At 41.4% G+C, this 14,862-nt stretch overlaps 1 protein-coding gene across 2 annotated transcripts in view; it reads right to left on the bottom strand.

Annotated features, from left to right (window-relative positions):
• Nucleotides 1-14,862, bottom strand: part of ccser1 (coiled-coil serine-rich protein 1) — a 177,177-nt gene that overhangs the window by 84,306 nt on the left and 78,009 nt on the right. For both annotated transcript variants that reach the window (XM_062998916.1, XM_062998917.1), the window contains exons 8-9: nt 7,378-7,461; nt 602-679 (exon numbers count right to left, since the gene is read on the bottom strand). In XM_062998916.1, the coding sequence (XP_062854986.1) occupies nt 602-679; nt 7,378-7,461 (162 nt within the window). The remainder of the gene's footprint in view (nt 1-601; nt 680-7,377; nt 7,462-14,862) is intronic.

Genomic DNA, 14,862 nt, shown 5'->3' with positions numbered 1-14,862 from the left:
GTACAGTAATATTCATTAACGTACAAATATATTTACAATGTTCACTTTACTGCTTATAATATTTACATGTTTAGCACTTTTGTGGACCTTAGTGCTGTTTTCATATATTTTCGCACCTCATGGAAAAAAACTCACTTTTTACAGACCAGTGCTCCCCCTTTTAGTCTGTAAAATCGAGGTTCCACTGGTGTTTACTAATACAGGGTAATAATCATTAAAACAGATCTAAAGTACATCAGATATACTAGTGTGTGTAAATTATGCAGCTTTGTGATTCACTGAATGCTGCTGAAGGATTGTGCAGAAACGATTTAGTGAAAGGACGTCAGAGGAGATGCTGTGTCAGGACTTTACGGTTCAGGGGACCTGACGCTTTTTCTCACAAAGTCTTCGGTTCAAGCCGCACTATCTGAACCTAAACATGCATTTCATGGATTATAGTCTTACTGCTTTAAAGTGTTTTTAAGTCGCTGAATTAAAAGAAAAAAAAACACAGGGCGAGGTGACCTAAATTCAATTAAAAAACTGACAGTGTTCGATGAAGCCGAGACGTGAAAGGAGCCACTAAGAGTTCTATTATGATCAGCTAATGGGCGCTCACCTCTAGGACCGCGGGATCCGTCTGGGTTGTTTTGTCACTTTTTTGGCGAAGGGGTTTCTGGGCGATTCGTGCAGATTCCTAGAACAAACAAACACAAACACACAATTAAACTGAAGCATTCCATTAGGAGTCATGTAGCTAGCTCTCGTTTCAGTCTAATATTTAATTATATGTTTACATTTCAATGAAAATGCTTCTTATATTTTAACGCCAAATTTGGTAGAAATAACGAGCAGCTAAAATAAATAACTGGGTTAGAAAAACAAAAATTGCTGGACCATAATAATTGGTAACTGTACACAGCTCTGTGTGGGAACCCAAAAGAGTCAAGTGATAAGAAATGGTCACAGATTGGGAGCATACAACGATTAGGGTTAATGACCACCTTCCTAATATAGTGTTGGTGCCCCTTTTGCTGCCAAAACAGCCCTGGCACGTTGAGGCATGGACTCCACTAGACCCCTGAAGGTGTGCTGTGGTATCTGGCACCAAGATGTTAGCAGCAGATCCTTTAACTCCTGTAAGTTGTGAGGTGGGGCTTCCATGGATCGGACATGTCCAGCACATCCCACAGATGCTCCATTGCACACAGATGCACAACCACTAAATCAGTTAAGCCAGTGATTCCCAAACTTTTTCTGCAGTGCCCACTTCTCATCGAGCTGACATTTAGCTGCTGATTGGCATGTTTTTGAGAAATGTGAAGGTGCCACATTAAACAATACCTTTCATTTTTTGACTATAGTATCACTTCCTTTAAAAATACTGCTCTTGTTTTTGGCAGCACAAAACCTCTAGTGACAACATCTATAAATCTGAATTCAGTTCTGTCAAAGCAGAGAAGATGCATGTTTTTAATAAACATAGTTGAGAACTCTAGCCAGCAATATTTAAGCATAGACCTGAGAAGGCAAATATATTTAAAATGATCTTTATTATTTTTATGTTTTTTTGCTTGAAGGATTTCACAGTTTTTTCTTGTTTCAGATACATGAAGTGCTGCTGGTTTCCCAGACAGTGAGAAGTATGAGAAAAAGCATATGATGTTTTAACAAAAAAAAATTAAACTAAAAATGTATCAGTAGAAAAGGTCATACTGTTTAATAAATCATAACAAACCAGATTTCCAGAAAAGACATTTTTAAACCCTCAGACAACATACACCGAGCAGGCATAGCATTAAAACCACCTCCTTGTTTCTACACTCACTGTCCATTTTATCAGCTCCACTTACCATATAGAAGCACTTTGTAGTTCTACAATTACTGACTGTAGTCCATCTGTTTCTCTACATACTTTTTTAACCTGCTTTCACCACCACAGAGTAGGTATTGTTTGGGTGGTGGATCATTCTCAGCACTGCAGTGACACTGACCTGGTGGTGGTGTGTTAGTGTGTGTTGTGCTGGTATGAGTGGATAAGACACAGCAGCGCTGCTGAAGTTTTTAAATATCTTACTGTCACTGCTGGACTGAGAATAATCCACCAACCAAAGATATCCAGCCAACAGCATCCGTGGGCAGCATCCTGCTGCCAACGGACCAACTAGGTAGGAGTGTCTAATAAAGTGGACAGTGAGTGAACTTACACAAATAATCACCACAGAGTTCTCTGTGCCTGAGCTTATCTGAGACAGTAAAAATGTACACTGCGGTCAGATAGGTGCACGTTCTAGCTTGATGTTGGCAAAGAGTGTAATCAGCAAAAGGTGCAAAAGCCAACTGTCACGTATGAGGGTGCATCAGCGCCCAAGGCATGGGTGACTTTCACATGTGTGACGGGACCATTGATTTGAGGCATAAATGAAGAGAAAACAAAATGTTTTGAGTAGGTCCCTACTAAATTCATGGGAAAATGTGCCTAATTTCACGGACCTCATTTCTTAAAAATCACAGATTTTACAAATTTCAAAGAAAAGTGCCACATTTCACAGCAGTCATTAAAAAACACTCATAAACTGAATGATAGAATCAATGGAAGCTACAATACACAGAATTGTATTTTTTTTTTTAATGCATTTTCTCCCCATTTTCCTCCCAATTTAGCGCACTCAATTTTGTCTTCCACTGCTGAGCGATATCAGATTGCACCCGAGGAGAGCACGTCACTGTACACGCCTCTTCCGACACGTGTACAGCCCTCCTTCTGCACATTCTGCACAGGCGTCTCTTCCGCCAATCAGGGTCCTTACACAGCGTATGAAGAACCACCCACCCACACATAGTCCGGCCCCCACCCTGCAGATCAGAATCAGAATCAGAATCAGAATCGGGCTTTATTGGCCAAGTATGCTCACACATACAAGGAATTTGTTTTTGGTTACACAGATGCTTGCAGTGCACAAAAAAAATACAGTAAAGACAATCTTATTCACACAGCTCACTCTCTCTAACACACACATTCATACCTGTAAACATAGAAAACATTGTAAACATTTAGCATGTGCAATTTACATTGTAATTTTAAAAAGGTGCAGTTTTGTGCAATATAAAAACTATAGAAAATATAAAAATATATAAATATGAAATGGAAGTAAAGGTGAAAATCCTGTGTATGCCATTACATAAATGAAATAGGTAGTTTTTGATGTGCAAGTGTCCCGAGTATTAACAGTACAGTAGTGTTCAATTGTTCATGAGCGTAATGGAGTTTGGATAAAAGCTTCTCTGTAGCCTGGTCGTTCGGGTCTTCATGTGGCTGAAGCGTCGGCCTGATGGAAGGCACCGAAACAGGTGATGGCCAGGGTGAGACGGGTCAGTGATGATTTTCTCTGCACGCTTCCTGGTTCTGGAGGCATGCAGGTCCAGCAGTGTGTGCAGCTTTACACCGATGGTCCTCTCTGCAGACTTGATGATGCGCTGCAGTCTCTTGGTGTCATGTTTTGTGACAGCGCTGCCCCACACTGTGATGGATGTGGTGACGATGGACTCTATGATGGCTGTGTAGAACTGCACCATCAGCTCTTGGGGTAGGTTGAACTTCCTCAGCTGGTACAGAAAGTACATCCTCTGTTGAGCCCTCTTGATGATGGAGTTGATGTTGCTGTCCCACTTCAGGTCCTTGGAGATCGTTGTGCCCAGGAACTTGTAGGACTCCACAGCCATCACAGTCCTGTCTAGGATGGTGAGTGCTGGCAGGGCTGGGGGGCTCCTCCTGAAGTCCACGGTCATCTCCACTGTTTTTGCTGTGTTCAGCTCCAGATTGTTCTGACTGCTCCAGAGGACAACCTGATCAACCACCCGTCTATAAGCAGACTCATCACTGTCACTGATGAGACCAATGACTGTAGTGTCATCTGCAAACTTCAGGATTTTAGCAGAGGAGTCCATGGAGGTACAGTCATTTGTGTACAGCGAGAAGAGCAGTGGGGAGAGTACACAACCCTGTGGGGCACCTGTGCTGATGGTTCGGGTCCCTGAAGTACACTTTCCCAGCCTCACCTGCTGTTTTCTGCCAGTAAGAAAGTCAGTTATCCACTGGCAGGTGGAGGCTGGTACGCTGAGTTCAGCCAGTTTGCTGTGTAATTGTCCTGGAATAATGGTGTTGAAGGCTGAGCTGAAGTCCAGGAACAGAATTATTGCATAAGTTCCCAGGTGATCAAGGTGTTGGAGGATGAAGTGGAGACCCATGTTCACTGCATCGTCCACCGACCGGTTGGCCCGATAAATAAATTTATGCAGGGGGTCTAGCAGGGGGTCCGTGATTTCCTTAATGTGGTTGAGAACCAGTCTTTCAAAGGACTTCATGACCACAGAGGTCAGGGCAACAGGTCTGTAGTCATTTAGTCCTGTGGTAGTTGCCTTTTTGGGAATGGGTATTATTGTGGAGCATTTAAAACAGGATGGAACCACACACAGCTCCAGTGATCTGTTGAAGATTTTAGTGAAGACAGGTGCAAGCTGGTCTGCACAGGTCCTCAGGCAGGAGGGAGAGATTCCATCAGGACCTGGGGCCTTCTTGACTTTCTGTTTTTTAAAAAGTCTCAGTCTTCCTCGCAGATCTTCAGGGCAGGCTGGATGGGTGGCTGATAGTCAGATGGGTGTGAAGTGGTGTTGGATAGGAGCTCGTTGCTGGGCTGTTCAAACCTGCAGTAGAATCTGTTAAGGTCGTCGGCCAGTTGACGATCTCCCATTGTCTGTGTAGGTGGCCTTTTGTAGCTGGTGATGTTCTGCAGACACCTCCAGGTGGTTGATGGCTCATTTGTGGACATCATGCTGCTTAACTTGTTGGAGTAGTTCTTCTTTGCAGCCTTGATCTCTTTGGTTAGGGTGTTCCTTGCCTGGTTGTACAGCGCCCGATCCCCACTTCTATATGCTACCTCCTTAGACCGGCGCAGCTGTTTCAATTTGGCATTAAACCAGGGCTTGTCATTATTATATTTAATGCGAGTCCTGGTGGGAACACAGATGTCTTCACAAAAGCTGATGTAAGATGTCACAGTGTCCGTGTGACCAATTAGTATCTGCTGCAGGCACTGTCAGTTATGCCCGCTAGATGGCGCCCAGCCGACCGGTGGCAACACCGAGTTTCAAACCGGGGAGTTCAGAAACTCGGTGCTGGTTTGCAAGCGGAATATTCCTCTGCGCCACCTGGGCGCCCCAATACACCGAAATTTTGACTAACCGATTGCTAACTGAATTGCCGTAGGATTGCTAGGACCGCCTCATAGTTCAAATTAACCAGTAAACATGAGGCACTTGAACGCTACACGAATAAAAATGCTAAGTCACTAAACACAAACCTTAAAGTTTAAATTTTACAGCAAATTTCATATTACATGGGAAACTTATTTCACGGCAATAAGTTAGGCAGGGCCTTAGCTATGAGTAATTAATCTAAAAAGTCCAGCAAGTTTCCAAGGTTTTAGAGGAATTTTTCTGGCAACTGTAAAAAAGGTTACTAAAGTGTCTATCTACAACATGAATTACAGCACGCATTAGCCAAACAGCTAGACCAATCACAAAACTACTTACAACAACATATAAAACATGAAGGACAATCATAATAGCATACTGATAAAAACTCAACGTGTGATTCGACCTTCATCCTTTACATTATCCTTTCAGAGCAACGGTCTCCCGACTGACATGATTTAAGAGTTCCATCTATAATCTCCACAAATCAGTCCAACAAATATCATTTAACAGCTAGAAAACCATTAAGACATCGTCTTTCACATCATGGTTTCAGTGTTATTCTTCCTTTGTCCTCTTCCATTTACAGCTCTTTGATTTATCATCTGCACTTCTAGCTTATAAATCTGATAAAGAGCCGCCATATTTCTCCTTCAAACATCTAAAGTGGAGTTAGAAATTATTAAGACCCCCTGACTTTTTGCAAACTTTGTGTTTTATTACCCACTTTTATCCATCAATATACACCGATCAGGCATAACATTATGACCACCTTCCTAATATTGTGTTGGTTCCCCTTTTGCTGCCAGAACAGCCCTGACCCTTAAGGCATTGAGTCTGACACCTTTCTATCAGAAGCAGCATTAACTTCTCCATCTGTTGGATCAGACCACACAAGCCAGCCTTCGCTCCCCACGTGCATCAATGAGCCTTGGCCGCCCATGACCCTGTCGCTGGTTTACCACTCTTCCTTCCTTGGACCACTTTTGATAGATACTGACCACTGCAGACCGGGAACACCCCACAAGAGCTGCAGTTTTGGAGATGCCCTGACCCAGTCGTCTAGCCATCACAATTTGGTCCTTGTCAAACTCGCCCATTTTTCCTGCTTCTAACATCAACTTTGAGGATAAAATGTTCACTTGCTGCCTAATATATCCCACCTACTAACAGGTGCCGTGATGAAGAGATAATCAGTGTTATTCACTTCACCTGTCAGTGGTCATAATATTATGCCTAATCGGTGTAGACAAGTTCCACATTTCAGTTGATTCCACTAAATGGCACACTTCAAACAGTGATTGATTAAAGAAGGTAGGAAATAATAACATCTTTTTTAGGTAATGAGATTTACAAGTTATATTAGTTTACCACCGTCTCCCCCAAATCTGCTACTAGCGCGGCCCACAAGTCAAATTTTACAACCCAGTGTAGCCCATGAGCCAAAAAGTTTGCCCACCCCCGGGTTATAGTCTGCGGCTCTCCTCGGCCACTGAGGGATATCAGTAGAAAAATGGAAATCACTAGATTGCAGGGCAGTTGTAGCCTAGTGGTTCAGGTACTGGACTAGTAATCAAAAAATCGCTGATTCAAGCCCCACCACTGCCAGGTTGTCACTGCTGGGTCCTTGAGCAAGGCCCTTAACATTCAATTGCTTAGACAATATACTGTCACAGTACTGCAAGTCGCTTTGGATAAAAGCAACTGCAAAATGCTGAAAATGTAAATGTAAATTGCTCAGGAGCCCAACAGTGGCAAATTGGCAGAGGTGAGGCTCAATCACTAGTCCAGTACCTTATTCTCTAGCTTAAGGATAATTAAAATGAGCAAGATTTACTAAACAATAACAGGAAGTGCCGCAGCAAATGGCCTGTTTTATTATTATTATTATTTTATCATTTTTCTCAAAACTTAATAACATGGTAGTTAGATTACATCCTTCTGACACTAGATTTGTAAAAAAAAAAAAAAAAAAAAAAAAAAGGGGGAAGAAAAGCAAAAATAATATTTCTTTAATATTTTGTATATGCTTTACTTACAATAAAATGCTAAAATGTTGGGACATGGTTGACAACACTTGGGGCAGAAAATAAGCTGATACATTTTGAATGTAATGAATGTAAAAGTTTGGACTGTTCTCACCAGCTCAGTCTGCAGTTGCAGGATCAGCTCATCTCTTTCTTTCAGTTGCTGCTGCAGAGACTGGCACTCATCTCGCCCTGGATCCTAAACACACACACACACACACACACACACACACACAAACACACACACGGTCTGTTTTAAAGAGGACTGCGGTATTCAGGCCAGCTTCTAAAACCAGCTCTCTAAGTAAGTCCAAAAAACAGCAAGTTTATCACTTCACCAGGAACTTGGCGTGAACTAGAAACACTCTCTCCAGCGAGGGTTCGAGGCATCTTTTATGTGCATGTGGAGGAGGCAGCGACTTCAGGGGTGAAGCCCTGAACAAAACTCACAGCATAAACTCTTGGTCCAATCAAGCACATACGAAAAGTCTGGCATGGATTAGACTGGTAGTGGACTGGCATTAGCGACCTGGATTTAGACTCCACAGCTATTTCTGATCATCTTAAGCTAGCAAAGTAAATCCAGTATGATAAAATAGGAGCCTACATTGCTTCACATGCATTCATTAAAGTTACTGCCTAAAGAGTATAAAGATTAAAAGCCACTTTAATGGGTCATGTCGGGGAAAATGTCATGTCATTTTCATTTCATGTTCTATGTTTTATTACTAAATGGAAAGTCAAAATGAACACTTTACCTGACTGAAAATAATAATATTTTTATTTACTTTTTTTTTTTAGGATTTTAACATCATGTTTTACACACTTTGGTTACATTCATGACAGGACAGGTAGTTACCAGCTACTGGACTGTGGGACTGTGGAATAATAATAATCATCATCATGTTACTATTGTAACTATATATACTGTATATACACTATATATACAGTGGGGAAAATAAGTATTTGATCCCCTGATGATTTTGTAAGATTACCCCCTTACAAAGACTTGAACAGTTTATAATTTTTATGGAAGGTTTATTTTAACAGAGAGAGACAGAATATCAACAAAAAATCCAGAAAAAAAAAAACATTAAATAAAGGTTATAAATTAATTTGTATTTAATTAAGGGAAATAAGTATTTGATCCCCTACCAACCAGCAAGAATTCTGACCCCCACAGACCGGTTATGTGCCCATGAGGCACACAAATTAGTCCTGTCCCTGTATAAAAGACTCCTGTCACAGAATCAGTTTCTTCTATTCAAATCTCTCGACCACCATGGGCAAGACCAAAGAGCTATCAAAGGACGTCAGGGACAAGATTGTAGACCTGCACAAGGCTGGAATGGACTACAAGACCATCCGCAAGAAGCTTGGTGAGAAAGAGACCACTGTTGGCGCGATAATTCGAAAATGAAAGAAATACAAGATCACAGTCAATCTCCCTCACTCTGGAGCTCCATGCAAGATCTCATCTGGTGGGGTAAGAATGATTCTGAGAAAGGTGAGGTCAGTCCAGAATTACACGGGAGGAGCTTGTCAATGATCTCAAGGGAGCTGGAAGCACAGTCACCAAGAAAACCATTAGTAACACACTTCGCCGTAATGGTTTTCTTGGTCTAACTGATTCACTGATATATATACAGTGAGCAAACATTCGGACAGCGGACAATGTTTTTTTTTTCAGTGTTTTCTTTATATTTTGTAAAATTCTATATTAAAATGGCCAAAAAGAAGGTGCAGAGAAAGCGTTGTTGTGTTATATAATTACTCCTGCCAGTGGGTGTCACTGTGTATCAGACAGAGGGGACAGTGAGTAAGAGAGAAGAAGGAATTCGGCTCAGTAAAGTATTCTTTCTTTCGTGCAATTACACTTACAAAATACAACACTACTGAAATAAAGAAGGAAATAATAGAGAAATATGAGAGTTATTGTTGTTTCTGGTAGATACATTTTATATAAAAAGAAGCAAATGTATTATGGTGTATGGTGCAGCACACGTACTGTACTGAAATGTGGTGTGTGTGTTTATGTACAGTACAGTACTACTGTGTATTGTTGTTTATTATTGTTTATTACAGTAATGTCTATTCTATTATCAAGGGAATATATAATTGTATTTATAACAAAAAAGACCATTTAAGACATTAGAAAGGTTAGGTGGGGGGGGGGGGGGGTGTTGGGAGGTCTGGCACAGATTAATTATATTTACATTATTTCTTATGGGAAAAATAGGTTTAACTAACAAACATTTTGACTTCAGAACAGCCCTTCAGAACCAATTAAATTCGTAAGTCAAGGGTCTACTGTATTGTTGTTATTGTTGTTTTTATATTCAATGTGAAAAAATCAAGAAACACTGGGCGCAAGGCGGGAAAACCCTGGACAGTGTCATGAATCCAGCCTCTTTGTGCTCCTGCTGGAGCTCCTGTGCTCCTATGCGCCACACCCCTCTCTCTGGTAGAACTCTCAGTCTCCTGCCACGCCCCCTTTCATGATTGGTCCCCTGGGCTAATTAGCCCCAGCTGCCCCTCATCTGAGGGTATTTAAGAGGGGAGCTGGGGAACAGACTTTGGAGGCTATTTTGCTTCTGAACTCTGTTTGCTTCTAGCTCCTGTTATTTTGATTTGATCTGGTCTGTCCGTTTGCCTGATTCCGTCCGTCCGTCCGTCAGCCAATGCCTTTGTTTTATCCCTGTTAGCACCGTTTAGCCTGTTTAGCTCTATTTAGTCTTTTCTATTAGCCTTAGCCCTGTTTGTCCTATTTAGTTCTGTTTAGCTCTGTTTAGTCCTGTCTAGTTCTCGTTTAGCTTAGGGTCTAGGTTCATGTTTCATGTTTAGGCTTTAGCTTAGTTCATGTATGTTTAAGTTAGCATTAGCTTAGCATAGGTTACATGTGTTTGTATATGTGTCTTGTCTTTATTATTAAATCTTCGTTTGAAACATCTCTGCGTGTGTGTCCACCCCTCTTGTCTGTCATAGCCCATAAGCGTTACAGACAGGGTGCCAACGAAAAGCAGAGCTTCGGCCATCACAGTAGACATGGCTACTACCATCATGTCTGTGTAAACTCCAGGTTCGGATCTCAGTGGTGACGGGTTAGTGTAAAAGACTGCTGCATCATCCGAGTGTCTTTAAAAAAAAAATGTTGATTTTATTTTTATTTTTTTAAAGAATGTAGAAGCGTACCAATATTTTTGGCCACATTTGTGCATGATATTGACACATTGCTCTGCCCAAAAAACCCTGGCTTTATTAAAGTGTCTTTTATAAAAAAATATATATATATTGGTATAAAATTTTCTATAATACTAATATATACCGATCAGCCATAACATTAAAACCACCTCCTTGTTTCTACACTCACTGTCCATTTTATCAGCTCCACTTACCATATAGAAGCACTTTGTAGTTCTACAATTACTGATTGTAGTTCAGCTATTTCTCTGCATGCTTTTTTTAGCCCCCTTTCATGCTGTTCTTCAATGGTCAGGACCCCCACAGGACCAGTAAAGAGCAGGTATTATTTAGGTGGTGGCTCATTCTCAGCACTGCAGTGACACTGACATGGTTGTGGTGTGTTAGTGTGTGTTGTGCTGGTATGAGTGGATCAGACACAGCAGCGCTGCTGGAGTTTTTAAATACCATGTCCACTCACTGTCCACTCTATTAGACACTCCTACCTAGTTGGTCCACCTTGTAGATGTAAAGTCAGAGACGATCGCTCATCTATTGCTGCTGTTTGAGTTGGTCATCTTCTAGACCTTCATCAGTGGTCACAGGACACTGACCATTGAAGAACAGCATGACAGGGGGCTAACAAAGCATGCAGAGAAACCGATTGACTACAGTCAATAATTGTAGAACTACAAAGCGCTCCTATATGGTAAGTGGAGCTGATAAAATGGACAGTGAGTGTAGAAACAAGGAGGTGGTTTTAATGTTATGGTTGATGGGTGTATATAGTATATATTTAACTTTTGGATAATTATAAAAAATACATATTTTATATAATAATATTTAATATAATTATAAAATATCTACCTATATATTTTATAGCTAGATTTTTTTTTTTTACTATATAATAACGGTGTTTAATAATCCAGGTGTAAAGTAGAATTTGTTCAAGGGCTGAACTTAATCCTGTTATATGGTTGAGAGTCCTTCATCAGTCAAAAGGATTATGATTTCAATGTCATGCACTCAAATTAATCAGTCGACACTTTATTTATTCAGCTATAACATGCTCCTTTGTGAGAAAATGTACGTCTAGAATGGAGCTGATGCCCCACTGACAAGAACATGGATTAAATCTGCCCCCTACTTCAACACAAGTTTAGACAAAGTATTAACTTTCTGCCTGACACTGAATTTAGACAGGATAAAAAAAACATTTTTTTTAAAACATCAAATCCACCAGAAAAAAGTCGTTTCCAAATCCGAGCCTGTGGGAATATTTAATTATGAAATAATTATAGATTTTAACCAAGAGGCGTTTTATCTCTGCAGTAAACCTCCTGAGAGCAATTCGGCTTGGAGTTGCACACAAACACACACACACACCCTTAAAAAAACACACACATCTAATACAGAGACAGACAGACAGACAGACAGACAGACGGACGCCCTTAGCGTAACAGGACCGTACGCAGTGTCTTTGGCATCAGGCTGTAAAGCTGCATGTAGTTCTAAGTTTGGATGTCCTAGTTCAACACTATTAAATGCAGAGAGTCTGGCTTTAAAACACTCAGCTTTACAGTCACCGTTATAAAAAATATACACAATATGGTCAAAACCATGGGCGATAACGAGATTTTGGATTGTGTCTGTGAGAATCGGTTTCTGTAGGGGTTTGTTTTGTAGGACACAATGTTGGGCGAGAACGGCAATTCATTTAGAAGGTGTTTGGTGAGATTAAGGTCAGAACCTTGTGCACACATGTACCTTCCCCAAAGTGTTCCCAGAAAGCTGAAAGCATGTACTAATTTAGTAAAAATTGTTCTAATATATATAAAGATTTATAATATATGTAACTGATCTATTTATAAGGATTTTAACGTCATGTTTTACACATTTGGTTACATTCATTCCAGGAACGGTAGTTACTCATTACACAAGATTCATCAGTTCAAGTTTTTGATGTTAAACACAGTCATGGACAATTTTGTATCTCCAATTCACCTCACTTGCACGTCTTTGGACTGTGGGAGGAAACCGGAGCTCCCGGAAAAAACCCACACAGACAAAGGGAGAACATGCAAACTCCACACAGAAAGGACCCGGACTGCTCTACCTGGGAATCAAACCCTGGACCTTCTTGCTGTGAGGTGACAGTGCTACCCACTGAGCCACCATGCCACCCATTAGTGCACAAATAGTGTTAACACACTTGTTGTAGGGTCAGGCACGATGTTGGGTGAGAACGGCAATTCATTTCACAGGTGTTTGGTGAGATTAAGGTCGGAACTTTGTGCACACAAGAAAGAACCTTCCCAGAAAGCTTGAAGCATACGTTATTTATTTATTATTATTTATTTATACATTTTACCCCCATTTTCTCCGAATTTAGCATAGCCAATCCGCTGCTGGAGACCCTGACGACATCCAAGAAGGGTGCATATTCGCCTAACACACTCTTTCTGATGTGTGCGCAATCTACCAATTCCTTTGTTATTCATCCATACTTCGGTGGATTAGTGTACGGAGAGCCACGCCCCGATCTCTTCCCTCCTCCACTTTCTGTACAGGTGCCCTGGGCAATCGGAGTCCTTACACAGCATTGGTAACCCAACTCCTTAGTCCAGTCTTTTTCCACCAAGCAGATTGGAGGCCAATTTTTTCTGCTGCAGGCATTTTAACCTGGAAGCCAAGCTGGTGTGCTAGCGGATAATCCCGCTGTGCCACCACAATTAGACAGACACAAATAGAGTGCCACCTTTTCAAATACTCAATTTAAAAATGTATTGTGTCAGAATTTCTTTGTTAGGTAAAAAAAAATCTATTAGCAGAAACAGCTCAGCCATGCCAGAATCTAACAAAGTAGGCCCAAGGAAGCATGTTCTCCAGCAGCCATATTCTTCTCAAGACATCAGATCACCTTCCACAGACTCCATTTGTAAAAAAGGCAGAGCTAAAAAATGTTCAGTACCCAAAGTCCTCTATCCAAAGTAGGACAGGAAGTGACACGGTTCTGTCTCAGGTGCAAATCTGGGTTTTATTTTTAAAACCCGGGAAGTTTTCTAGAACGAAGCAGGACGAGTCCCCTCCCTGCCCCTCTCCCGTTATCCCAACACCTAGGTCAGAATATTCTGAGCTTCCCTCCTGAGCTGTGGACGAGCCGTGGACGAGCTGCGACGCTGCGCTGCTCGCTGGGGTGACTGCTGCCTCCGCAAGCACTCCATATAGGTCAGGAAGGAGGACACAGAGAGAGACCTCGTTTCACTGCGCTCGGCTTGATGGAATTTCCGATCGTAATAAAAAGAGAGAGAGAGAAAGAATGAAAAACTAAATCCGCTTTCTTTTTCACAAAAAGCTCCATCGGCAAAATCGGAAAGCTTTCTCTCCCCTGACAGGCCTGTCCCAACTCTGGAGGATTTGAGCACATAATAAAATAATCTCTTCAAAGATAGATGGAGAAAATGTTATTGATGCTTGAGAAGAGCAATTCCGATCGAGCTGGCTTTTATAAAGAGCACATTAAATAAACTCAAAAGGCTGCAGTTTTTTTGGGACGCGGATGAAAAAGCATTTGAAAAAGTTGAATAAGGAGAAATCACAATCAACCGATATATTAGAGAATCGTGTCTTGAAAGAAGGTGAAGTTCTTCAGATCTGAAGTTGTTTGACACCCTACAACATCTGCATTAACCACAACAAAGTGTGCACTTACAGTATGTTTAGATAGATAGATGATAGATAGATACTTTATTGATTCCGAAGGAAATTAAAGCCCCAGTTGCATTATACAGCAATGAAAGTACACACTATAAATAACTCAACTGAACATACACTGATCAGCCATAACATTAAAACCACCTCCTTGTTTCTACATTCACTGTCCATTTTATCAGCTCCACTTACCATACAGAAGCACTTTGTAGTTCTACAATTACTGACTGTAGTCCATCTGTTTCTCTGCATGCTTTGTTAGCCCCCTTTCACCCTGTTCTTCAATGGTCAGGACCCCCACAGTACCACTACAGAGCAGGTATTATTTGGGTGGTGGATCATTCTCAGCACTGCACTGACACTGACATGGTGGGGGTGTGTTAGTGTGTGTTGTGCTGGTATGAGTGGATCAGACACAGCAGCACTGATGGAGTTTTAAAACATCTCACTGTCACTGCTGGACTGAGAATAGTCCACCAACCAAATATATCCAGCCAACAGCGCCCTGTAGGCAGCGTCCTGTGACCACTGATGAAGGTCTAGAAGATGACCAACTCAAACAGCAGCAATAGATGAGCGATCGTCTCTGACTTTACATCTACAAGGTGGACCAACAAGGTAGGACTGTCTAACAGAGTGGGTACGGTATTTAAAAACCCCAGCAGCTCTGCTGTGTCTGATCCACTCATACCAGCACAACACACACTAA

The sequence above is a fragment of the Trichomycterus rosablanca genome, chromosome 7 (assembly GCF_030014385.1).
Source record: "Trichomycterus rosablanca isolate fTriRos1 chromosome 7, fTriRos1.hap1, whole genome shotgun sequence".
Lineage (NCBI taxonomy): Eukaryota > Metazoa > Chordata > Actinopteri > Siluriformes > Trichomycteridae > Trichomycterus > Trichomycterus rosablanca.
This window is presented reverse-complemented; position numbering and strand designations above follow the sequence as displayed.